Source organism: Diadema antillarum, unplaced genomic scaffold (genome assembly GCF_040938485.1).
Source record: "Diadema antillarum isolate AM-2024a unplaced genomic scaffold, OU_Dant_1.0 seq00000486_RagTag, whole genome shotgun sequence".
NCBI classification, from domain to species: domain Eukaryota; kingdom Metazoa; phylum Echinodermata; class Echinoidea; order Diadematoida; family Diadematidae; genus Diadema; species Diadema antillarum.
In genome coordinates this window covers 1434815-1460207 of record NW_027271449.1, presented here as the reverse complement: position 1 = coordinate 1460207, position 25393 = coordinate 1434815, and the positions used below count along the sequence as shown (strand labels likewise).

At 40.7% G+C, this 25393-nt stretch overlaps 1 protein-coding gene across 1 annotated transcript; it reads left to right on the top strand.

The window, feature by feature from the left end:
* The first annotated feature begins 10276 nt into the window (after nt 1-10276).
* LOC139733672 (eukaryotic translation initiation factor 2D-like) lies at nt 10277-23936 on the top strand. The gene is made up of 12 exons (XM_071644484.1): nt 10277-10371; nt 15632-15822; nt 16228-16311; nt 16832-17044; nt 17834-18172; nt 18495-18609; nt 19550-19699; nt 20228-20395; nt 20925-21014; nt 21852-21944; nt 22421-22553; nt 23880-23936. The coding sequence occupies exons 1-12, from the start codon at nt 10316-10318 to the stop codon at nt 23934-23936; spliced, it is 1689 nt and encodes a 562-aa protein (XP_071500585.1). The 5' UTR covers nt 10277-10315.
* Nucleotides 23937-25393: the final 1457 nt, after the last annotated feature.

Genomic DNA, 25393 nt, shown 5'->3' with positions numbered 1-25393 from the left:
TATTTTGGGAAGTACCACAGGGCAGTACCACAGGAAATCCTGTGGTATTTTGGGACGTACCACAGGGCAGTACCACAGGACTAGTTCAGAACAGTACCACAGGAACTGTCCTGTGGTATTTTGGGACAGTACCACAGGACAGTACCACAGGTCGATCATTACCACACAGCATTACCACAGGGCAGTACCACACAGCATTTCCATGGTACCACAGGAGAGTACCACACAGCATAGATCGAAAAAAAAAATCTGGGAGAATTTTAGTCACATATCAAGGAATATTCCTGATAGGTGAGTGATGGATTTCAGGACAAACATGGCCCTACTTAATAACCTGTCCTACTCCTAACATATAACCTCAAACGAGAGTCTAATGGCCAAGTGCCAATCTAGTCCTATAATAGATCTATATAGTCATATTCTATTCCTAGGTAGCCATCGACCGTATCAGTACATATATATATGGCCGTCTATCTGTAAAGCATTAAGGCATGGTTACTAACTCGATTATAGTTTATTATCAAGATATGAAATTACACTTTCATAACATAACATAATTAGACAATCTTTCATGAAGTTCAAAGTAAGTTCCATCATTAATACTTTGACTTTTTAAGTCATATATGTATTTTCTAAAATCTATAGTGCTTTTTATGAATATTCATGAGCTATGTAAAAATTTGTACCACAGGAGTACCACAGGAGTACCACAGGAGTACCACAGGAGTACCGTTCCACAGAAGTCCTTATGAAATTTCTCATGCTTTACATCAGCACTTTCACTAAATAGGTAATACTGTAGGAGTATAGGACAGGATAAGTAATGGCAAATCAATTGCTATAATTCACAGCATAACTCATCTATCAATTAATTGAGGAATATCAATATGGGCTTTTCTGTTTGCATTTTTATAATAAATTTCAGTAGATTCTGCCTTACAATTTTCCTGTGTGGTACTCCTGTGTGGTACTGCTGTTTGATATTCTCCTGATGTGATAGTCCTCTGGTATAAAATGTTAAGAAAAAAAATTGATATCCTGTAGCATTTTTCTGTGGTACTTACGAATTTAATTTGGTGTGTGGTACTTCTGTGTGGAATAGCACCATATTATGATTTTCCTGTGGGTGAACAGTTCCTGTGGTACTCTCCTGTGGTATACATCAAAAATTACCACAGGAATTCCTGTCGTACTGTCCTGTGGTACGTCCCAAAATTCCACAGGACAATTTGTGTGGTACTGTCCTGTGGTACGTCCCAAAATACCACAGGACAAGTCATGTGGTACTGTCCTGTGGTACTATCCTGTGGTACTTTCCTGTGGTACTGTCCTGTGGTACGTCCCAAAATACCACAGGACAAGTCGTGTGGTACTGTCCTGTGGTACTATCCTGTGGTACTGTCCTGTGGTACTGCCCTGTGGTACTGTCCTGTGGTACGTCCCAAAATACCACAGGACAATTCCTGTGGAACTGTCCTGTGGTATGTCCCAAAATACCACAGGACAAGTCGTGTGGTACTGTCCTGTGGTACTATCCTGTGGTACTGCCCTGTGGTACGTCCCAAAATACCACAGGACAAGTCGTGTGGTACTATCCTGTGGTACTTTCCTGTGGTACTGTCCTGTGGTACTGCCCTGTGGTACTGTCCTGTGGTACGTCCCAAAATACCACAGGACAAGTCGTGAGGTACTGTCCTGTGGTACGTCCCAAAATACCACAGGACAAGTCGTGAGGTACTGTCCTGTGGTACGTCCCAAAATACCACAGGACAAGTCGTGAGGTACTGTCCTGTGGTACGTCCCAAAATACCATAGGACAATTCCTGTGGTACTGTCCTGTGGTATTATCCTGTGGTACTTTCCTGTGGTACTTTCCTGTGGTACTGTCCTGTGGTACTGTCCTGTGGTACGTCCCAAAATACCACAGGACAAGTCGTGTGGTACTGTCCTGTGTTACTATCCTGTGGTACTGTCCTGTGGTACGTCCCAAAATACCACAGGACAAGTCGTGTGGTACTGTCCTGTGGTACTATCCTGTGGTACTTTCCTGTGGTACTGTCCTGTGGTACTGCTCTGTGGTACTGTCCTGTGGTACGTCCCAAAATACCACAGGACAAGTCGTGAGGTACTGTCCTGTTGTACTATCCTGTGGTACTGTCCTGTGGTACTGTCCTGTGGTATGTTCCAAAATTCCACAGGACAATTCCTGTGGTACTGTCCTGTGGTACTATCCTGTGGTACTGTCCTGTGGTACTGTCCTGTGGTACTGTGCTGTGGTACTATCCTGTGGTACTTTCCTGTTGTACTCTCCTGTGGTACGTCCCAAAATACCACAGGACAATTCATGCGGTACTGTCCTTGTACTGTCGTGTGGTATACGTCCCAAAATACCACAGGACAATTTGTGTGTATATACTGTCTTGTGTTACTGTCCTGTGGTACTTTCCTGTGGTAACGTCCTGTGGTACTGCCCTGTGGTAGCCTACATCCCAGAGTACCACGCGAGCCTGTGACACAGTACCACACAGTTCCTGTGTTAACATATATTTGTGTGGTACATTGTGTGGTACCAACCAGTACCACAGGGAGTACCACATGAGCCTGTAAAACAGTACCACACAGTTCCTGTGGTAACATTTATTTATGTGGTACATTGTGTGGTACTGACAAGTACTACAGGGAGTACCCTACAAGCCTGTGGTACAGTACCACACAGTTCCTGTGGTAACATTACAAGTATGTGGTACATTGTGTGGTACCGACAAGTACCACAGGGAGTACCACAGGACTTTTTTGTTAGGGCGGAAGCTTACTGTTAAACGATTTATATTTGTTCATATCGTGCAATACCCTGCATGCTTTGAATTTTATTTTCAACTGCTGTTGTTGGTACTGGAGATACGTACAAAAGACTGATTCAGGTAGCTTGCAGGAGAGCACGGGTGCCACTGCTGCTTGTAGGTGTAACATGTTGGCTTATCTTGCCCCACCGGCATGATCGGCATTTCTATTCCGTAGCTCTGCATGCTGGCCACTTCAAAATCGTACAACACAACACATGCTCCAGGACGTCAGTGTGACGTGCTTTGAGATATTTTGTAGAATCTCTAGTATCTCTATACAGGTAAGAAAGTGATTCTTATGATATCAAATAAGTGTCGTGTACGTGTATGATGTTTGTTGTATAGGGGGGGGGGGGCGGAGGTGTCACTGTGGAAAGATCTATAAAACACTACTAAGTAAGATCCAAGAGGATGTTTGAGGGAAATGTTCCATCTCCTAGGTTTGCTAAATTTTGGCATCCATGTATATCTGACGAAAAAAAGCTTTAGTTCTATTTTGTAATGTACATTTTCTAAAGTATCGAAAGGTGCATTGATTTGTATTTGAAATTGTAGCGTGTTTAAAACGATGTTCTCATGGACCAACGTCCAGTCAGCAGTGTGCAGGGGCGGATCCAGGGAGGAACGCAACCGGCGCACGCCCCCCCCCCCTTTATTTTTTGTTGAAACAAAAGAAATAAAAAGAAAAAATGGGGGAGGGGTGCCTGCGCCCCCTTTAATTTTGTAAACGCGCCCCCTCTTTTCGGAATTCCTGGATCCGCCCCTGGTGTGGTCCAGATAAAGGGAGTGGTCAAATTATCTTTGAGGTCTGGATTTAAGCCTATTCATACTCATGCCGTCAATCCCTCGTGAGGCGAGTCCCCAACTGGGGTTCCCCAAAGTGGGGTGCGTATATTTGTCGTTTGGGAGTTGGGAGTCGAAGTACTTGTCCATTGCAAATAAACTTTCTGCTCAGATGTGACAAACCTGGAGGCCAAGCCAGGGTTTGATGACTCCAGCAGCTGTCGTATTACGTAAGAGCATGATAAGGATATCTGCCTGTGGCAGACCATTCAAAGTGAACTCAATTTTCTCTATCCTTTTTAAAGTTTTCAATTTTATATTCTATTGAGAAATATGGTCATCCATTTTACATTTCAAACGAAAAAAATTGACCCGTAAATAACGAAAATACAGGAATAAGAAGGAGAGCATTACCAGTTTGCCGGTGCTGAGGTACTCCCTGGTTACAATCAGCCTGCTGAGAAAGAGAGAGAGAGGGAGAGAGAGAGAGAGAGGGGGGGGGGAGAGATGGGGGAGGGAGAAGGGGAGAGACAAAATGGAATGACAATAGTTCCAGTCACTGCAGTACAGGCATGCTCTGTCTGCATACGCTGAATGTCTACACTCACACACACACACGTACACACACACACACACGCACCATGGAGCTACATAGCCCATGCCAAAACCAAAACAATCTCCTCCTCTCGCGGTGCCCCCCCCCCCTCATGTGGTGCTGTGGCGATGACTGATGCTTAGATTAGGCCAGGGTCAAGAAACAGGTGTTTTATATCTTTGACTTTAAGTCATTGATTGCCAAGATATGCACTGGCATTATTTACGGGGGTGTAGCCTCTTCAAACGAGAGATTTGCGTCATGTTGACTCATTATTGGCAATTGTACAAGCAATGACAAGCAGGGGCAGATTTTTCGTTTGTTTGTTTGTGTTTTACCGTCGGCTAACTGCAGGTGGGTCTGCACATGCATAAACTGATGTGGATATTTTTACATTTCTTTTGTCATTATGAGGCAGACCTTTAAAATGAGACCTCCAGATGATTTATAGACGTTTGCATTTTTTAATATCAGCTAGCCTATACATTTATCATAAAGGGTAACTATAGATTCAGAATTTATATTGATTGGGATAAAGAACATAACAAATCACAATGAACAAGGATGTTGTCATAATCAGTTTCTCATATAATAATGCTTGTCTGAGCGCTCAAGGGAGCAGAAAAAAAGAAGAAAACATGCATAAATTCTATAGTATTTAAGTACTTACTTTTCACCGTCCCATCTTATAACAGGTGTGCGGTATATAGGCCTATAGTCAAGGCGCAGGGACCCAGAAAAAATGACTTCGTTCAACCCACCCCGCAGAAAAGGTTTGACTGCATGGGGTGGTCGGTTGGACCCTCTGGAACACCCCTAGGTAGTATGTGATTCCAAATTGTGGTATCAATAAAGTTTTACAGGCCACTCTAGTTGCGACAAGACCTCACTGTTTGAAAAAGAGTCTTTGCACGCCAAGACTACTGCACGCACCACTAGCACTGTTACAGGAGCCAGTGCCAGTGGTGCATGTAGTAGTCTTAGCGCATGCAGACTTTTTCTTCGACAAACAAGGGTTTTTGCCTGCAAACTAACTTTTCATGCCAAGCTGGGGTCAGTGTAGTGTAGTTTCTAGCCGTTTTTATTTCGTCTTTATTTCCTTCGAGTTGCAACAAGCCAAGTGAGGACCCATACCCAGTGATTGCGACGCCCGAACCGTTTTTTTGGTTTTTGGTTTTTTCGGGCGTCGCAATCACTGGGTATGCGCCCTCACTCTGCTTAGCGCAATACAGCGGGCTTCTACACATAGTACACAAGCTGCAACTCGGAGAAATAAAGACGAAATAAAAACAGCTAGAAACTAGACTAGGGTCGGTCACGCTTGGCACTGAAAACGACAAAATAATCACAGTTTTTGTCCCCGCCGAACGAGTTCGAGCAGGGGACTATGAAACGGGCTCCGTAGTGTGTGTGTCTGTCTGTCCGTCTGTCCGTCCGTGCGTCCGTGTGTGATCAAAATGTTCAAAATGCTACTCCTTCGCCATTTCTAACCCGATTTTGATTCTGTTTGTTTTATATGATAGCACTACATGGTATTTTTGAAACTTCTATACGGAATTTCAGTTGTGACCTTTGACCTTGACCTTTGACCTATATTGTACATTTTGCTTCAAAATGCTACTCCTTCGCCATTTCTAACCCGATTTTGATTCCGTTTGCTTTATATGATGGCACTAGGTGAGGGCTTCAAAACTTCTTCACAGAATTTTGACCTTTGACTTCTTTGACCTTTGACCTTGATTTTTGACCTATATTGTACATTTTGCTACAAAATGCTACTCCTTCGCCATTTGTAACCCGATTTCCATTCTGTTTGCTTTAAGTGATGGCACTAGGTGAGGGCTTCAAAACTTCTACACAGAATTTTGACCTTTGACTTCTTTGACCTTTGACCTTGATTTTTTACCTTTATTGTACATTGGCTACAAAATGCTACTCCGCCATTTCTAACCCGATTTCGATTCCGTTTGCTTTATGTGATGGCACTAGGTGAGGGCTTCAAAACTTCTACACAAAATTTTGACCTTTGACTTCTTTGACCTTTGACCTTGATTTTTGACCTGTATTGTACATTTTGCTACCAAATGCTACTCCGCCATTTCTAACCCGATTTCGATTCCGTTTGCTTTATGTGATGGCACTAGGTGAGGGCTTCAAAACTTCTGCACAGAATTTTGACCTTTGACTTCTTTGACCTTTGACCTTGATTTTTGACCTATATTGTACATTGGCTACAAAATGCTACTCCGCCATTTCTAACCCGATTTCGATTCCGTTTGCTTTATGTGATGGCACTAGGTGAGGGCTTCAAAACTTCTACATAGAATTTTGACCCTTGACTTCTTTGACCTTTGACCTTGATCTTTTTACCTATATTGTACATTTTGCTACTAAATGCTACTTCCGGCGGGGACATATATTACGCACCGCGTAATTTCTACTTTTCCTTGTTTGTCATTTATTTCATGAATAATTCATCAAAACTCCATAAAACCATATATGTACATGTTGCTAGAGATGTCAGCAATACAATGGGATACATTGTAAGGTATAATATTGTGCATGGTTACCATGGTAACCAGATGCCTACAGGTGATTGATAACCCCCAAAATGCCTCCTACTGTTGCAAACTTTTGTATTTTTTGTCCATTTTTTTGTTTATAAATGCAATTTAAAAAAAAAACATTTTTATTGATTATTGTAAAAAAAGTTTTCTCCTGTTGCCATGGCAACCAGTATTATCCAATCAGCATTCAGCTGTCAATAAATTAAAAACTAAAGCCCATAATTTCAAAAAGCTCAATAAGCATGTCCTTCTGCATAAGTGTACCACATATGGGAAGAAAATATTGAAGCATTCTCAAGTTACAGCAAATATCTGTAAACAAAGGCATATAATAACGCATTTTGAGAAAACGGCCATTGAAAGGAAGATATCATTTTCGAATAGTAAAATGCATGAAAAAGTTGCATCCGTCGTACCTTCAACACAATTTTGACTTCAAAGTACAGGCAAATGTAGTTTTTAGCAATGTATGGACACAAATTTCCCTTAAAAATATATGTGAATACAGAGAGCAAAGCCAATTATATTCTAATGTTAGCTCTTTTGAGTGTTTACAGAGCGATGGTGGTTATTCGAAACAACCTTGGAAATGAACAGAGGAAAGCAATATATTGTTCATGTTCTTAAAGGAAGTTTATTTAAGAATGCAGATAAATTCCTTTCTAAAGAAGGAATATACACGTATGATATATTATCCATCAAAGAATTAATATTGTACTTTTGTGTTCGCAGGCTATTGTAAAAAAAAAGTAATAGAATAAAATGAAAAATCATGATGAATATGTAAATTTGTATCAAAATGTGCAGTAATGAATTAATGCTAAGGAGAGAATGAGGGAAAAATCTTGGGCGTTCTTCTCCTTTTATCCAGGCTAATCTTGTAATGATGAGGTAGGTAGTTTAAGATCCGATCTACAATGGGTTATGTGCACGAAAGGCAAAAGAAACAAACCTGTCTGGATTCCAGATATCTTTGGGTTTTTTTTCATTTTATCCTACTTTGCCGTCAGGCTGTGGCAAAATTATATGGTAAAGTAGAAAGTTGTCTGACCCCGAAATTATTGTAAAAGTAACATCATCATTTCTGCTTGAACACCAATAGAGTAACATTCAAGAAAAAAGAAAGTGAAGGGGATCCTCAACATGATTTTCATTAGTATAATATTGTTCGAATGCGTATGAACACAAATGAATAGACAGCAAAACTATTTTATTAAATGGCAATTTTATCAAATTATAGGTTGAGAATTAACTTTTACGTAACACATTAACCACAACTGTGATAAATGGCTACTATCTTGAATTTTTGTGGATGTTATTTTTGTCTTGAAATATGATACATTGGAAAATTGATGCCAAATTTCAAGCTTTAACCTCTTTTTAAAAGATACTTTCTGTTCAATCTTCCCACATCTGCTTCTTAACTATCTATACTTAAAATGATATAGCGACCAGCGTCACCTACCACTTGGCATGAAAAGGAAAGACCGTACTATCACACATTTCCGGGCAAGCCTTGCGTGCGACTTGCGAAGAACAATAAGGTTTTATTTTTGCTACACGGAAGTCCTCGCAGATAACCCGCACATGACAGTACCTAGTATGAATCTTGCCCGTAGTTACCCGGAGTTGCGCACGCAAGTCCTATATTTACCCGCAGTCAAGTTTAGGCCCTGACACACCTTTCTGGACAAGCTACGCGGGCTTGTTACGTGTGGGGATTTTCCTGCGAGTAGGACAATTTTTGCGGGCGGACAAGGCTTTTAGGCGAGTTTCACCTGCGTCCTACACGGTGGACCCGTGCTACTTACGTTCGTCTTAAGTGCATTCCATGTGACCTGTGTGTCAGGCGCATGGGTGGCGAATGAGGGCTGACAACTTGGTGAAAGAATCCTTCTAAAGGAATTCGATTTGCATGATCCACGGGCAACTTTCGTACTTCAAGCGGGTCAACTGCATGCGACTTGCGGGAGCTACGGGCCTCCTACTGGTGTTCTGCGTGGACCTCTGCAGGCAATCTCCGGGACTCACTCGGAAAATGTTTTGGTCATGCTCAAAACTTGGCTGCGGGTAAATGTATCGGACTAGCGTCCGCACCTCCGGGCAACTACGGGCGAGATAAGAACTGCTAGGTGCGGGCCACCTGCGGGGATCTTCGGGTTGTTGTTGTTTCTTTTTTTCCCGCAAGTCAACCCGCAAGGCTTCCCCAGGCACGGTTTGACAAGGCCTTGGCATGTTCAAAACTTGTTCCGGGTGAGTCGCGGGGGTTTGCCCGCAGAGGTACAAGCAGAACACAAGTAAGAGGCCCTTAGTGGCAGACCTCGCAGGCAACTCCCACGCAGGTACTTTGCAGTCCCCTTTATGTCGCTGGTAACTGAAAACGGGTCGGTTTCGAAGCTTTCACGTAGATCACACGGAATACACGCAAGTAACAGGAAAGTAGCACGCGTCTAGCAGGTAAGACGCAAGTACGGAACTCGCCAACATCCTTGTCCACTCGCAGAAAACTATCCTGCGTGCTGGAAAATCCCTACTCGTTTCAAGCCGGCGTAGCTTACCCGGAATGGTGTGACAGCTCCGTTAGTTTGCAGACACAAACCCTTTTTTGGTCGAAAAAAAGTCTGCATCAAGACTATTACACGCGCCACTGGCACTGTACGTCCCATAGAGCTTCCTGCAAGTGCCAGTGGTGCGTGTAGTAGTCTTGGCGGGCGCAGACTTTTTTACGTTTGTTCTAACAAATAATAATGAAAATGTGGCCTGTAAAATTTTATTGATACCACAATTTTGAATCACATACTACCTGGGGTATTCATGGAGGTCCCATCTACCACCCTGTGTGGTCAAACCTTTTCTGCGGGGTGGGTTGAACGAACTCCTTAATTAAGCCCCTTACAGGAATTAGCGCCTTGACTAATAAGGGATGCGTGAATAAAAATTGCGCAAAGATAGATGGAATAAAGATAATAAAATACATGTATAGCCGTATCTCGAATTTACATGTCTTTTCACTTGTCTGACAAATAAACGAACTATAGGCCTACTTGAAGATGATGCCATATCAGTTTCATTTCTTGAAGTGATAGGTAAAAATGATGAAATCGGCTTTCCATTGAAGGTAAAGACCAGTTTCAAATACTTTCATAACGTACCAGCTCAGATATACACCTTTGCGTCTGCCATTTATTTTTGTGTCATAATATGCGTTGTCATAGGGGAAATTTCAATTCATTTAATCAACAAACGAGCAAACTATAGTCGATATTATGTTAGTGTTCAAAATAAACTTCAGATTGCTCAGCAAGATGGCGGTATTTAACCCCGATCATAGAAATGCGCAAATGCACCTGTGGAAATCTCTTGTGTATTTATAGAAAACTGGCAGCTATTTGAATAATTATAGCCAGTTGGAACTCCGTCTCATAAACCTCCTTGGTCGAATCCAAAAGGTCTGACAGATTACTACTTATACGGAGTTGTCTTCCCCAGTTCATCATCTACACAGTGTTGTGGTCAAAGCCTCCAACATGTTCAAGAAGCCCTTTCAAGTCAAGGCCAACACACCCGTGAAGAAGTCATTCATGTGAGTACTCTATATAGTATGTATTCAGAGTGAAAACAAAAACAAAGATTATGTTATATCGGATTGTCAAAATACTAGTATTATCAGGGCGTCACCAGCTTTTTTTCAAGGGGGGTGCGTTTTAACCCTAACGTAACGAGATTTTTTTTTGACAGACATTTGGAATATAGGAAGCTGTCAATCCCTAGACTTTTACTGTTGTTGAGGGAAACCAAGCGGGGAAAGGGCACCGGCGTATAGCTAGGATTTCATCTTTTACAGTAAAAAAACTACCATTTGGAGCTATATTTTTTCGCTTTGGAAATAAAGGGGGGAGGGCGCACCGGGCGCAACTGCCGGCAATTACTGGCAGTAACATCAGGAGAAAGGCATAACAATTCAATGCGAGCGACTCCTAGCAATTACTGGCAGCAATATCAGGAGAGCATAACGATTAAAATTTTACATTTTACAGTCCAAAAGCTGCCGTTCTTAGCCATATTTTTTCGCTTTGGAAATCAAGGGAGGGGGATGCACCGGGCGCAACTGCTGGCAATTACTGGCAGCAACATCAGGTGAATTGCACAACGATTAAATGCGAGCGAGCGAAGAGAGCGAGCTTGAAAATTTTACATTTTACAGTCCAAAAACTGCCGTTCTTAGCCATATTTTTTCGCTTTGGAAATTAAGGGAGGGGGGCGCACCGGGCGGAACTGCTGGCAATTACTGGCAGCAACATCAGGTGAATTGCATAACGATAAAATGCGAGCGAGCTTGAAAATTTTACATTTTACAGTCCCAAAACTGCCGTTCTTAACCATATTTTTTCGCTTTGGAAATTAAGGGGGGGGGGGGGTGGAGCGCATGCCACCGGGCGCAACTGCTGGCAATTACTGGCAGCAACATCTGGTGAATTGTATAACGATTCAATGCGACCAAGCGAAGAGAGCGAGCTTGAAAATTTTGACGTTTTACAGTAGAAAAACTGCCGTTTGTAGCTATATTTTTTCGCTTTGGAAATTAAGAGGGGGGGGGGGGGCGCACCGGGCGCAACTGCAGACAATTGCTGGCAGTAACATCAGGGGAATTGCATAAAGATTAAATGCGAGCGAGCTTGAAAATTTTGACATTTTACAGTCCAAAAACCGCCGTTTGAAGCTATTTCTTTTTTGCTTTCGAAATTAAGGGGGGGGGGCGCACCGGGCGCAACTGCTGGCAATTACTGGCAGCAATATTAGGAGAATTCAAATGTGAGCGAGCGGAGCGAGCGAGATTTAAAATTGTGACATTTTACAGTCAAAAAACTGCCGTTTGTAGCTATATTTTTTGCAGTAAGGGGGGGGGGGCGCACCGGGTGGAACTGCCGGCAATTACTGGCAGCAACTTCAGGAGAATAGCATTACGACTAAATGCCAGCGAGCGAGCTTGAAAATTTTGACATTTTACAGTCCAAAAACTGCCGTTTGTAGCTATACTTTATCGCTTTGAGGGGCGGGGGGGGGGGGGGGACGCCCGGTGCGCCCCTCCCCCTGGATCCGCCACTGGTAGTCAAGGGTGTCGGTTTATGTTCATGATTGGGGGAGGTATGACCAGCGAGGTGGCGTCAAAGTGACCAAGCATGGGAAGGATATCCAAAATCTATCTATGTAGTCAACACTGTATAGAATACACTTGTACTAGTATATATGTATAAAATCAGTGCTGCCAGAACCAGGGGTGCGAATTGCTTTTGCGCACGATTTTTTTTTTTTTTTTTTTTGTCCCCGATGCAAAATTTCAAAAAAAAATAAATAAATAGATAAAAAATAATAATCATTTAGGGTCCGGCGTTGAGGTCGCTCGCATACTGATTTTTTTTTTTGTTTTTTGTTGTTTTTTTTAGGGTCTGAAGGGGGATGCGTTCGCACCCAACGCACCCCCCCCCCTGGTGACGCCCATGATTATGTCGTGAGTTTCCGCAAGAACTCACACAGTGCAGAATCCGCTCAACGCCTTTGTATTGGCTAGCGCCACTCGTATTGTAATCTTTTAGTGTATAACTGTTATGCTATGTTTACACCATGTTCCTGGCGGCCATTGCAGCCTCTTAGACGGGAGATGTGTAGAAATTGGGAAATGTGAAAACGTCTTATAACTAAGGGCGAATGTCTTGCTGAGAAATGTGCAAAAATTAAACTGCATTAACTGTATAATGAACAAGACGCAGGGAAATGTGCAAACGAATCCTACAATAACAAATGTGCAAATCATTTAAGTTTACATTTTTACTTCAAAAGTATAGTACGTACCGGTATAGGCCTATATTGGGAAAGAGTTCCATATGTTCCCCCCCCCCCCACTAATTTGCAAAAAATGGATAGATTGCTATTTTTTTTAATACTAATAATGGACTAAATAAAGCCAGGTTATGCCATTTATGGGAAGACTTCCCATAACCTTTATTTAGTTTATTATTAGTAAGGGGAATAGTGGTTTGTTTATTTTGTGCAAGTTGGGGGGGGGGGACATAAGGAACTCTTTCCCTATATTGTATATCAAAGCTGCGCATAAACCTTTATCATTTTCATTTTCTTGAAAACCCCTGGACAGATTTTCACAGAACATGCCATGGCAGGTATTATCATTAGGGTGATAGGATCTCAATTTGTTTTAAAATGAGCGCCCCTCCCCCCGTGGGGAGGGTGGGAGGCTAAAATTCCCAATGCTATGGATTCGTTTTTTATTATTATCATTTCCTCTAGAAACAAGTTAGTGCTATATGAAGACATTGATGACTGTCATAGTTCCAAGTTTGCTTATGGCGGGTCCGGGAGTGCCCTGAACGAGCCGGGGGTGGGGGATTGTTAGCGGACTTTTTCGCATTTTCAGCTCCTTCTTTACGTGTTATGCCTTTTATGTGTTTACTATGTGTGACGATAATAGTTTGTGTTTTGATTTAATATTTAATTTCTTGTACAATTCTGGTTTCCCTTCGATGTAATATGTAATGTAATTTGTTTTAGATGTTTCCATAGTCAGATAGTGAACGTGTGACAAAAACGAATTTTCATGCATTTATACATAACTTGAGCAAATAAAGAACTGAAAGGAAATGAAGGGAAATGATCTTCAGTATTAATCCTCTTCATAGATATCATCACATTGTTTCTGTGATATTCAGTTCAATTCCATCAAATTCGTCTTTTTCCTTTATTTCCATCGATCAAAATACTGTACACGATACAAAGTATGCGAGCAAAAAGCAGAGAATTATACACAATAGAAAGAATAATATCAAATGTAAATGCGAATGAATGTTTAATAATATAAAACAAATAATGCATAATTTGCAGAAATGACGTTATGAAGTAAATAAAGCAATGGAATAGAGTGATCCACTAAAGCACAGTTTGTAGACTTGGATCCCTCGTTAGGCTAAAAAATATGAATATAACATATATATCCAAAATGTATCTATAATTAATAAAAAATAGTTGTCAACTGCTCTGATAAAATCATATTGTCAACAATACGGTACCAAAAATACAGATTTAAAATAAGATACCAATATCAATAATACGGCAATATCCAGAAAATATCCATATAGCCATTGTACAAAGTGATTACGGTAACAAGAAAGAATGCATACACACAAAATACCGTTGGTCACGCAGGAAAAAGAAACGAAAAAAACAAAACAAAACAAAACAGTAAAAATGCGTATATAAGTAATCAAAAGGTACAATATGTAAACAAAATACAATATTCAATGTTTGATATACGCCAATATTTTCCTCATTCATGTCGTTCTTGTCAACTTCATTTCAAAATCTTTTTAATATCAAAACTTGAATTAAAAAGATTCATCGAGTACAATAACAGCAGTACGGCATGCACATTTCACAATGTAAAAAGACAAGTTAGGTGGCGTCTTTAAGCTTTTGCAGGTCATCTTTGTTCCTGATAGTTATCCTCTTGTCCCCCTTTTTCAACAAGGCAAATATGCAGCCATCTTGGGTCCAAGCCACTTTGACAACATTGGCAAAGTCTGATTTTATGATCCAAAGTAGCTCACTTCGCATTTTGGTCAGACTTTCATGAATGTTTATCGGGGTCCCTGAAGCGCTACGGAGAAGTTTGCGTGCCCTGTAGATCTTATCACGACAGTGATAGTTGGCGAATTTCACAATGAACCCTCTTGGTTTGCCCCCTTTCCTTCTGCCAAATTTATGACTTCGCTCCAAGTCTTTGCTCTCGATTTGAATGTTCAATTTTTCTTTGCACACTTTCACAACAGATTCATCTGTGTTTTCGTTTTCTGATTCCGGGAGGCCATGGAAAAAAAAGGCAATTTCCTCGAGAATATTGTTCAGCCTCTTCGTTTTGTAGAGTAACATGCCTTAATTTGTTCTCTAGTTCGTCAATACGATTGTCCCTCATCTGAATTTCAAGCTTAAAACAGCGTCCACAGAGTCTGCTTCTTTTTTTGTGATAATTGGGGTGATTTCAGAAATCAGGGTGTGTTTTATAGCACTCATCAGTTTATTGATGGTATATCGCTGTTGTCCATTGCCTCGCTAATCTCCGTACGGACAGCACTTGTGATCTGATCTTGATCTTGATCTTGATGGTATACGTTGATCAGCCCTGGTAGAGCAACATTCAACTTTGGTTCATAGGTCATGGTGGGATCAGGGACATTACTCAAAGTGTTTTAATAATGTATCTTTGAATAAATTTGGATCAGCTATATCGGTTACTGCTTGTGGTAAGGAATTCCAGTATCTGGTGGTTCTTGGAGAGAATGAATGTAGATGGAGATCAGTTCTGGAAGTAGGGAGCTTAATCTGAAGAGGTTTCCAACTCCTGGTCCTTCTAAGTGGTTCGGGGTTGAATTCACCATGTCTTTCAAAGGGCAAATCAACCAGGCCATAGATTATTTTATGCATAAATATGATGCTGTTCATGTGACGCCTATTTTATGTTCCAAGGGAGGTAGTTTGATGTTTGGAGCATCCCCTCCATTTGAGCTTTGTAGCGAGTCGTGGTGCACATTGTGAGGCAATAAAATGTACCAAAGTCAGATAAAATTCACTGTTTGTTTCAAAATCCAATCAAGTCAGAGTTTCACATGAGGATAGCGATATACAGATGTCGAAGCCAGGTGTTTATATTGCACAATATAGGTGACAGTGTTTTAGGCGACGAAGCGACGTATAGCGAGAGACTTTAAAAAACATGCACGTCCGTTCATGCCGAACGCCAAGTTTTATGTCATCTTGTGTGTGCTTCACGTATATAGACGGAAGCTGAGGAGCTCTGTCCTGGAGAAATTTGCGGGGATGACATCCGAGCAGGTAGAAATGGTACTCCCGAAGAAGGAAGAGATAACGGCCTTGAAGATTCTGACTCGCAGGGAAGACCACGTGGTGGTGTACGTTGTGGACGGTATCCCAGCATTCTTTGAGAGCGAGAAAGTTCTATATCCAACAGGTGAAGTTCCGCTCTGTCTCACTTGAATTTGCAATATGGCATGCACTAGTAATGACAGACAGATGTAAGTCTCACATGAAATCTTTTGAGACTACAAAAAGAAGAAGTCAAAATATTTCATTCTCTATTTCTTGTATCCTTGCAGTCGTTTGAATTTGCAATATCATGCACCGGTAAATGTCAGACAGACGTTTAAGTCTCTCATGAAATCTTTTGAGACTACAAAAAGGGAAAGTCAAAATGTTTGATAGCCTGCTTTCTTTATTTCTTGTATTCTTGCAGTCGTGTGCTAATGCACAGCTAGGTAGTTTATTACTTCATATATATCTTATCAACCTGAAAACTCAACGAAATTGAAGCTTCATAACGTTTTGTTTCGTTCTTTTCCGCCATTGCTAATTATAGTCTACACACTGTGGAAGTGTCCAAATCTCTTACCCTGCTTTACTACATGGCCACCTGTCTTGGAGAAACTGAGAGGAGGAGCAGGTAATCAATATACTGTCTTCTCATACTGTCATAGTTGATGTAGCTGCCACTGCTTCCAGACTTGTGTATCTAATTTCATTTTTTATATTTCGTTACCATGGAAACCTCAAAGCCAACGGCCATAGGAAAATTCTCGTGTATGAAACACGCAGTATTGTGTTTTCGTGTAGTTTTGAGGGTTGATTTCTGCATCGGTATTTGAATACTCGCGCTATTCAAAACAGGGCTTACCAGTGTTGATTTAAAAGACCAGCTTTATGCACGAATATGTCTAAGTTAACTATTGGGACTGCAGAAAAAAACGCCTCAAAAAACATGATGTTGTGATATTATGCTGTAGTAAAAATACAATATGTAATGTTAGTCTGTTGTGAAGAGACTGATAGCAATATATATTCACTGAAAACTTTTTGTTTAACGAGAAGCACCAAGGCTGTGCTCATATTTCGATGTCTGATTGTGAACAAAGTGAATAAGGCAGGTGTTAAAAATATAAACTGTCTGCATCACTATTTCCTAGCTCTGATGCTGCCTGGAGTTGATGTACCACCAGAGGGCCTTCCACAAGTTGAAAAATCGCAGCTATGCGCCGTGAATCTGGTGGGCAACCTTACACCTGTCGCCATCGGAACTGCGGCTATGTCGTCCTCTGACATGGCGAGCGTAACGAAGGGAAAAGCAGTTCTCATACTACACTGCTACGGAGATTATCTGTGGTCTGTATTTCTGTCATGTTTATGGAACGCCATTAAGGAAACAATACAAAATTCATTTCACTCCAGCCAATATTCATTTCACTTTTACTACTATTCACCGACTTGAAAGGAATGGTATATAGGGTTGTGCCATTGGATGCCTCAGAAACAAAATGAATAGGAATAGAATATCATTGTAAAGTTAAAAGACAGACATTGGGTCAGAAATAGGGATAGAATCATGGCTTATATAATTGTTTTGATATACAGAACCTAGAATTTAAGAATAAGAAATCGGCAATTAAAAAAACTTAAAGCTAGACTGGTTTACCTTCTTTGTGGTATGCACATAGCGAAAAATCAATGACACATTTCAGAGAATGTCGACGAACCTCAAACATGGTTGTGATTTTTGGTGAGGAGAAAGCCTTGTACATACGTATAGTTGACCGTCTTCGGAAAATCGAGACCGCCAAATTCTCTTCGATATAAAAGCGGTATACCTCGTAGGCGAGCTCGTTATAACGGGGTTTCCCCGTATAAAGTATAAGTATATTGAATTTTGATGACCTAATCACTGCACATTATTTAGTTATGAAAAATGAAATTGTGGTGTGAATCTCTCATTCCATTTTTCATATAAATCACGATCATAAAATTTTTTCCGATATCTGTCGAAGCAAATCTACTATGTTTCATTAGACTTAGATAGGATCTATGTATAGTCTGCAGGTGGTAAGCAATCGATTGGTAAAATTTGTGTGAAAGAGGACAGAATTAAGGTTGAAAGTGAACTTACATCCAAATTTCATCTGCATCAAGGGAAGCTGGCGATAAGTCGGTGCCTCCACAGATCAATCCGAAAGTCATAAACCAGTTCGGAGCAGAGACGAATGATGAAAATGATACAAATGGAATCATAGGCGGGGACAATCAGGCAGAAGGCGAGCAGAGAACAACGACAGAGGGTGTGGAAACGAGAGGACCAGATTGTGGAGAAAGCATGAGAAATGGAGAAGTGAAGGAAAATGGCGTGGCTGAAGAGATGTCTTCCATGCTGGTTCCTTGCAGCAATGGAGCCGTCGGAGGATTTAAAGAAAGGACCCAAGGAGAGGAGGAGGAGGAGGAGGAGGAGAAAGGGGAGAACTATTGGCTGTCTCCGACAGGTAAGTACATCTGTGTGTGAATTTTTCCGATGATACATTTTTTAAAGTAATTTTAAGCCTGCAATTTGAAGCGGGCGTCGTAGAAAACATCACCTTGTAGTATGCGTGCGTGCGTGTGTGTGTGTGTGTGTGTAGGGGGTGGGGTGGGTGTGTCATTGAAAATATCATTGAAAAACAAAAAAAAAGTGTGGCAGTTGAAACTGGGAGAGATTCATGTAATCCATTGGGCATACTTTTGAATTTTTTTGTCTGTCAGTAAGCCACCCTTTTTCTTAACCTCAAATAATCGTATTTCTTCATTTCTATATATTTTCATATCCAGACATGGACCACCTCCTGTACGAGTGTTTCTTGCACAGCCTGAAGGAGAAAGTGAAGCTGTCAGACTTGCCCCTACTTACCAGCTCCTTCTACCGGAACTATATCTTACCATGCTGGTGAGTTGCATACCCCTCATTTCAGTACGAATGACATAAATATGATATTAGAGAGAGTGTATATCAATGATTGTTGACAATTTGTAGCGTGATGAATAACTGTGCCAGTATATGGAAAAAAAAAAACAACGAAACGCTCTGAGCAAATATGCTTAGCGACAAACATATGTCCTTTGCAATGAATCTAAAATGTTTTTTCTTCCAATTTGTAGACTTGATTATACAACATTTCAGGTCTCCGGTACACTATACAATAGGTTAATAGAAGCATGATTTTACATTCAAGGTTGATGAAATGTATCGGTTGTTCAAATTAGATGGTGACAAAATGCTGTTCAGGCGAAAGAACAACTATTTCGGCATTGGTGTTTCTTTGATTTGATTTGATTTGATTTGATTTGATTTGATTTGATTTATTCAATTCATTCCTGTATTATCGTTGTACATGAACACACATGTACATGTATATCTATATACATATACATTGCTGGAGTCATACATATACATAAACATCAGTTGTTAACAAAATATCATTTTTTCTTCATTGCCTTTACACAATGTACAGCAAAAAAAGGATCAGCAATACAACCGTACAATGAACAATACATGGAATGCTATCCTAAAAGCCCGAGGAAATCTGTGAAGAGTTTATTATGATAGTGGATTATTTATTGTACAGTAAGTTGTTGTTGTTGTTGGGGGTTTTTTGCGGTTTGGAAATTTTTGGAAATTCATGTTCTTCATGACTGTCACAAAAATAACAAGTGAATGTTTTTGGAATAGTAAATCAAGCACTATAAAAGTGTACTCTCATACACAAAATTGTGAACGGGTGAAGTTCACTGACACTGAAATTAGCAAAGTGCAAGCCATGAATGCTGCACAGGTTTCCACTTTAACAAAACTCTCACGAAGTCAAAGTTCTCCCAAACTCTGTCAGTCCAAAGGGCAAAACGCTGGACATCAAGAAGTCAAACTACAAGAAGGTGTCCACGTTTCTCGAGGCGATGCAGGAAAAGGGATTCTTGGATATTGAGAATGCCACGAACGGTGTTGACAACGTCACTGCCATTTACAGAAACCACGATGAGTAAGTCTCTTTGTGTTTTGTTTTACCGGACATACGTAGAATACTTCGCTAGATCCGGAGCAGACTTATCACCAAAATAGTGTGTTGCTCAGTCTTTGATTGATGGTACAATGTATGATCTACAGTGCACTCCCGTTATAACAAAAAAGCATATAAAGATATTCCGGTTACAACGAAGTAAAAATTCAGGCCGCAACATTATCCGCTCAATGTTTTTATTGTTTTTTATGTTCGGCAGCGGCGCACCAGAAGTAGGCCTACGCACCATGCACCTAAGGATGCTGGTCAGTTTCGAATATTGGCTAAGTGCGATAAGAACAATGGTCAAAATGTCAATGAGTTACACTGAAATAAAATATCTTCACTCATAAATTGCGATTGGCGACATATCGTTTGGCGTTAACCTTGTTGAGTAAACTATTTGCATACGAGTAGAGTGCACTGACACATTTTTATCTGTTTATTTTTTTTAAGATAAAGGGTTAATTTCGTCGGCATGCTAACATTCCAATTAATCATTCCATGCAGTATCAAATCACTTGTGCCTACTGAGAACTCGAGCGAGACTCCAGAATCCGCGGCAGGATCTTCGAAGCAGACTCTAGGTAGCAAGGCTCCGGAAGGACCGCCCGAGTTCCGGATGTGGTACCGCGTCACCGCAAACGTAGCACCTATGCTTCAGTCCAGCGGGTTCCAGTGAGTCCGCACTGCTGAATTTGGCCTCTGATCATGTAGTGGGTTTTTAATGAACTAACCAATCAAAAGCTACTGGTGTTAGCCCCATCTTCCCAGTAGGTTGCCCACATCTACACGTTATAATGATTTATCGTTCTTATTGCTCTATTTTTTAAAGTTCTTTATCATGTCAATCATCACCCATACACCCTCTCGTTTGATATATCATTATTAATAGCAATAATAATATGTTATTTGCTGGTAGAGAAGTTGACATCAAAAGGTGAACAGGATATCATGCCAGACTTTGTTTTCACTTTTGGTTTACTTATTTGATTTTTCATCAGTTTGATATGGGATAAGATCAATTTATGTGAATGAAGTTAGGCTATGTATGGCACAATATAATACATGATTATATACGTGTGGGCAGCTGAGGCAGCTACTCACAGGATGAACTTTATATTCATAGCATTCAAAAGTCTGAAGGCAAGTCTATAATCTCTTCTCTTCACATTATTTTCTCCGATGATTATGATTGATGTGCAAGGAAGGGTACGTGGATGACCGACAAAGAAGTGCGGGATGCAGTGACAAACTACGTCAAGAATAAGAGTCTGGTTGACCAAGAGAATAAGGGGTAAGTATCAAATTCAGAAATTACTATAAAATTTATGTTTGCATACGTGAGAGAACTGTAATCAAAATTCTGATGCGCAGTACTGCTCTTACTTCTACCTGGGGCCCGTTGCATAAACTTACCGTTGAATTTCAATGGTAACTACTGTCAAAATTAGGCGTCACAGCCAATCAGCATCAAGGATTATAAAATTTACCGCTAATTTGAAGACTTACCGCTAGAAAGGAGCAGTAAGTCCAGCGGTAAGGGTTTTATGCAACAGGGCCATGGTATAGTGCATATGAGATTGGTTTAGTATACAACAAAAACTCTTGGAAACTTTTGCGTTATAAAAGCGCATCCAAAAGAGCTTCCTTTATCATGATTGTGTGTGGTTTCTCTTGATGGGTGCGTGTGTATATACTCTGACCGATATGTATATGTGTTGCTCTGTTTAAGGTGAATGAAATGGCTTACCCGTCTCAGATGATGGGTGAAATCATGGTGTCTTTGACATAGTCTACCTAGAGCATAATCTAGAGATATATCTCACTCTGTAGGCCTTACATAGAAAATGTGTTGGCCTAATCACTGTGATGCACACATCAAAAGTAAATGAGTATCATTATGACAGGTATAATAAAACAATTTTCCACAAGGATGAATTTCTAAAAGTTATATGACATCGATTTGTATATAGGCCTATATTTCCCAGTCACGTTTCACATTTTTTTTCTCATTTCACTGAAATATTGGTCAGTGCTGTAGCTAGTTGTGCAAGCTGCCACCAATAAAAAAAAGATACTGCGTGAGTAAAATTTCCTTCAAATTACAGCTATGTTTTGACTTCCTATCTAGTCAAGTCATCCTGGATGAAATCCTCAAGAATGCCATCATCGACGAGTCAGAGGGGAGTGTCCCTCTCCTGAAATGGAAACAGTTATTTACAAGGTAAGAGCTATCATGAACTATAATCAGTAAATCTATAGTCAACTGCACTTACATAACTATGATTTTGGAGTAGCGACGAATCACGTCCTCTGCGGGACGCTTCATCAGATCGACTGGTCTTTTGCGGCAAGGCAAAAGCTGTTCTTTCAAATGCAGATGCTTTTGAGGGTGCATACACGATTGAAAATGTATACTTGATTGGGAAATTGAAAATATATTTCATAATGTACAGAGCAAATTGCGGATTAGCAAACGTGTGACATCACGAAAATGTCAAAGTTTGTTTGCTTGACCACAATTATTTATTGAACTTCGACAAAATCATTACCTTCCGAGTAGTTTTGATCGGAATTTTTCACACTTCCACTGTCCTGTCCTGTTCCGATTATGCTTTTACTTTTGATTCACACGGACTGATCTACAGGATCGACTCAGTTTAAAGCATGCATCCATCTCTTCATCTTATAATTAAGCAGATTCCTTCACAAGATGAACGCCGGATACCAGACTGTCTACCCCGGTCTGCCTACCAGCAGCAGCCCGCGCATTCACGAGGGGCAAGTCCAACCTATTAAACTGAAGGTGAAGACCAAGGCTGGCAGGAAATGGGTGAGGCATTTTGGAATGTTGCCGACAATTGCTGTTGTCATTTTAGTCTGGACCAGTCAGAGGCTATATAAACTTTTGTTTACCGTTCGACCAATGCTGTTAATGATCGTATTTCCAGTTTGCTGATGAATCCGAATCTGGGATCTTGCAATGACTGATGAAAAAATCCAAGCAGATAAGAAGCGGAACGCACAGACACGCATTATGTTTTGTGTTATCATGCCGTCCGGCTCTGTCCCTCGGACAAGAAATCAACCCCCCCCCCCCCCAACTTAAGCCCGCCGCACACTACACGATTTTGCCCCGATTCACCGGTCTTAAGACCTTAAGACTAGAAGTGTGACGTCACAGTCTTGCCAGTTTCCAGTCGTACGACTGGGTCTTAGCGCCAGTCGTAGAGATTTGACATGTTGAATTTCTACCGACTGGTCGTAGGCTTTCAGCCATTCACAATGCAGTAAAATGCAAGCGCGCGCAGTGCGCACTGCGCGCGCTTTACAGTCGGGTCGTATAGTGTGCGGTGTCCGGTCGTACGACTCTTAAGACTCTAAGACCAGTCGGATCGTGTAGTGTGCGGTGGCCTTTACACACACATCGCTCAAGTGGTCATATGTACCGCATGCGGGTTCCCAATTTGAACACGTATGATTTTTTTTTTCTGGCGTTTGGTGGCCTTTTATAGTTATTGTTTCTACGTCATGCGTGGCTAATCCTGATGATGTAGAAGAGGGGAGAAAGATGCCATACGGAGGAGGAAAAAAAACTTCTTTCTTCATCAATAAAAATATTTACAGATTATGTTCTAGTTCGATATGTTGGTGTATCGTGTCTATTTGTTTGCGTTTATATACATTTTCCATGCTTGTAATGTGCATGATGTGTGTGCGTGTTTTCATTTAATTTTCATTGCGTAATATCCTACCAGGTATTTTTTGTTTTCAGTGACATCACCGTATTTTGTCAGTGAATGATGTTTATATATCATTTTTTTGATAAACAAACTTCAATTTAATTTTCGAATTAAAGTGAACATTTGAAATAACGAACCTTTTTTAAAACGAACCTTATTTTGTTTTCGGATTAACGAACCTTATTACATTTTCGGTTTGACAAACCTTCCGAATAACAAACCTTTATTTTCGGATCGGCAAACCTGAGGAAAAATACATACCTTCGGTAAAATGTACTTCGGAATAACGAACCCTACTCCTCTTCGGATCAACGAACATTCGGAATAACGAACTGTGACCGAATACCCTTACAAGAAAACTGGCGGGATGTGTTACGCAGACCTATCGGGGATCTCTCATTATTATGACTATATAGCAATATTCAGCAGACGGCATCACATGGTACCGCATGAAGAAAAATACTAGCACCTGACATGCGCGTTTATCTCTCTCTCTCTCTCTCTCTCTCTTTCTTTATACATCTCGATATCTATATATCTATCTATATATCTATCTACCTATGTATGTACCTATATACCTATCAATTTGTCTCTTCCTCTATCTATCGATATCTATATCTATCAATCTACGATTTTTGTCTGTCTGTCCTCCTGTGTGTGTGTGTCTCTCTCTCTCTTCCAAACAGATAACAATGATCAGCAATCTACAACAGTTCAACGTGGATCCAAACGAATTTGCCCACCGCCTGAAGATCAAGGTGAAGGCCAGCACCACGGTAAAGGAGAGCGAGAATGCCAAGGAAGGACTACGAGTCACTGTGCAGGGCAACCAAATCAAGTTTCTCAAGCATTTCTTAACAGGTGTGTAAAATTTGTTGTGACACTTTTTTCCCTCTTGTTTGGTATTCCTAAGATTGGAGGCCAGAGGCGGGGTAAGGGGATGGTAAGGATATATGACGTCATGTGTTTCTTGTATGATCTGTCGGCTGTTATGTAATTGAGGTAGCTATATATGAGTGAGGTTTATCAGTTCAAAGACTATATAGTGCAACTATCTTCTTCACCGTCCTAATTGTTGTAATCTGTCTCGCATTCATTGCGGGTAGATCATTGTATTTTCTAAAGTGATATTATATTCATCATTTGATCCTCATACATGTACATTGTCTTTTCTTTTCTATGACTCGTTTCGGTTTGAGTCCTATTCTAGACTTGGGGTACTTGCTTCAAAAAGCAGTTATACTTTCTTTGATGTGCATAGGATAAGCGTGTAATTCCAAATTTCTTTTGATCATATAAAATAAGGATGGTATGATTGTGACGCCATATAAGTATTTTCTTTACAGAATATCAGATTATTACAGCCTCCAAGACGGTTTTGTTTTTGCTCGTATTTGGTTGTGTGCTTGTTTGTCCGTATTACTGGAAAAGTTATGAACAAATCTTAATGAAAGTAAAACGGGTCCAGTATGGTAAAGGGAACGTGTGATTTGTTTTTGATGGTGATCTGAATCACGACCCAGATCCAGGATTTTTGAAAGGCTACTGTTTACGCAGATCTTTTGATTAGTGACGCGTTAGCCTTGACCGAGGTGTGCTTTTCTAACTGCTGATCAGTTAATTCAGAATATTAATCCCAGCTTTCTTCCAGCTTTCCGTTTTATAAAATCTGTCAAAGGCATGAAGGAAATGGTGACTATCAACTTCTGTCTCGTAATCTGTACCTGTGTCTCTGCTTCTTTACTGTTCGTTTTATTCCATTAGCTCAATACAAGATCCCCACGAGGTACATCGAAGAATTGTAGCATCCGCACAAGCTTCAGAAGACAAAGACAAGAATTAATGATATGAAGTATTGTCCTCGCGGTTATGCAGATTCACCGATCATAATTACGCATTTCAGCTATATAGTCCCCAAGTCATCCAATAT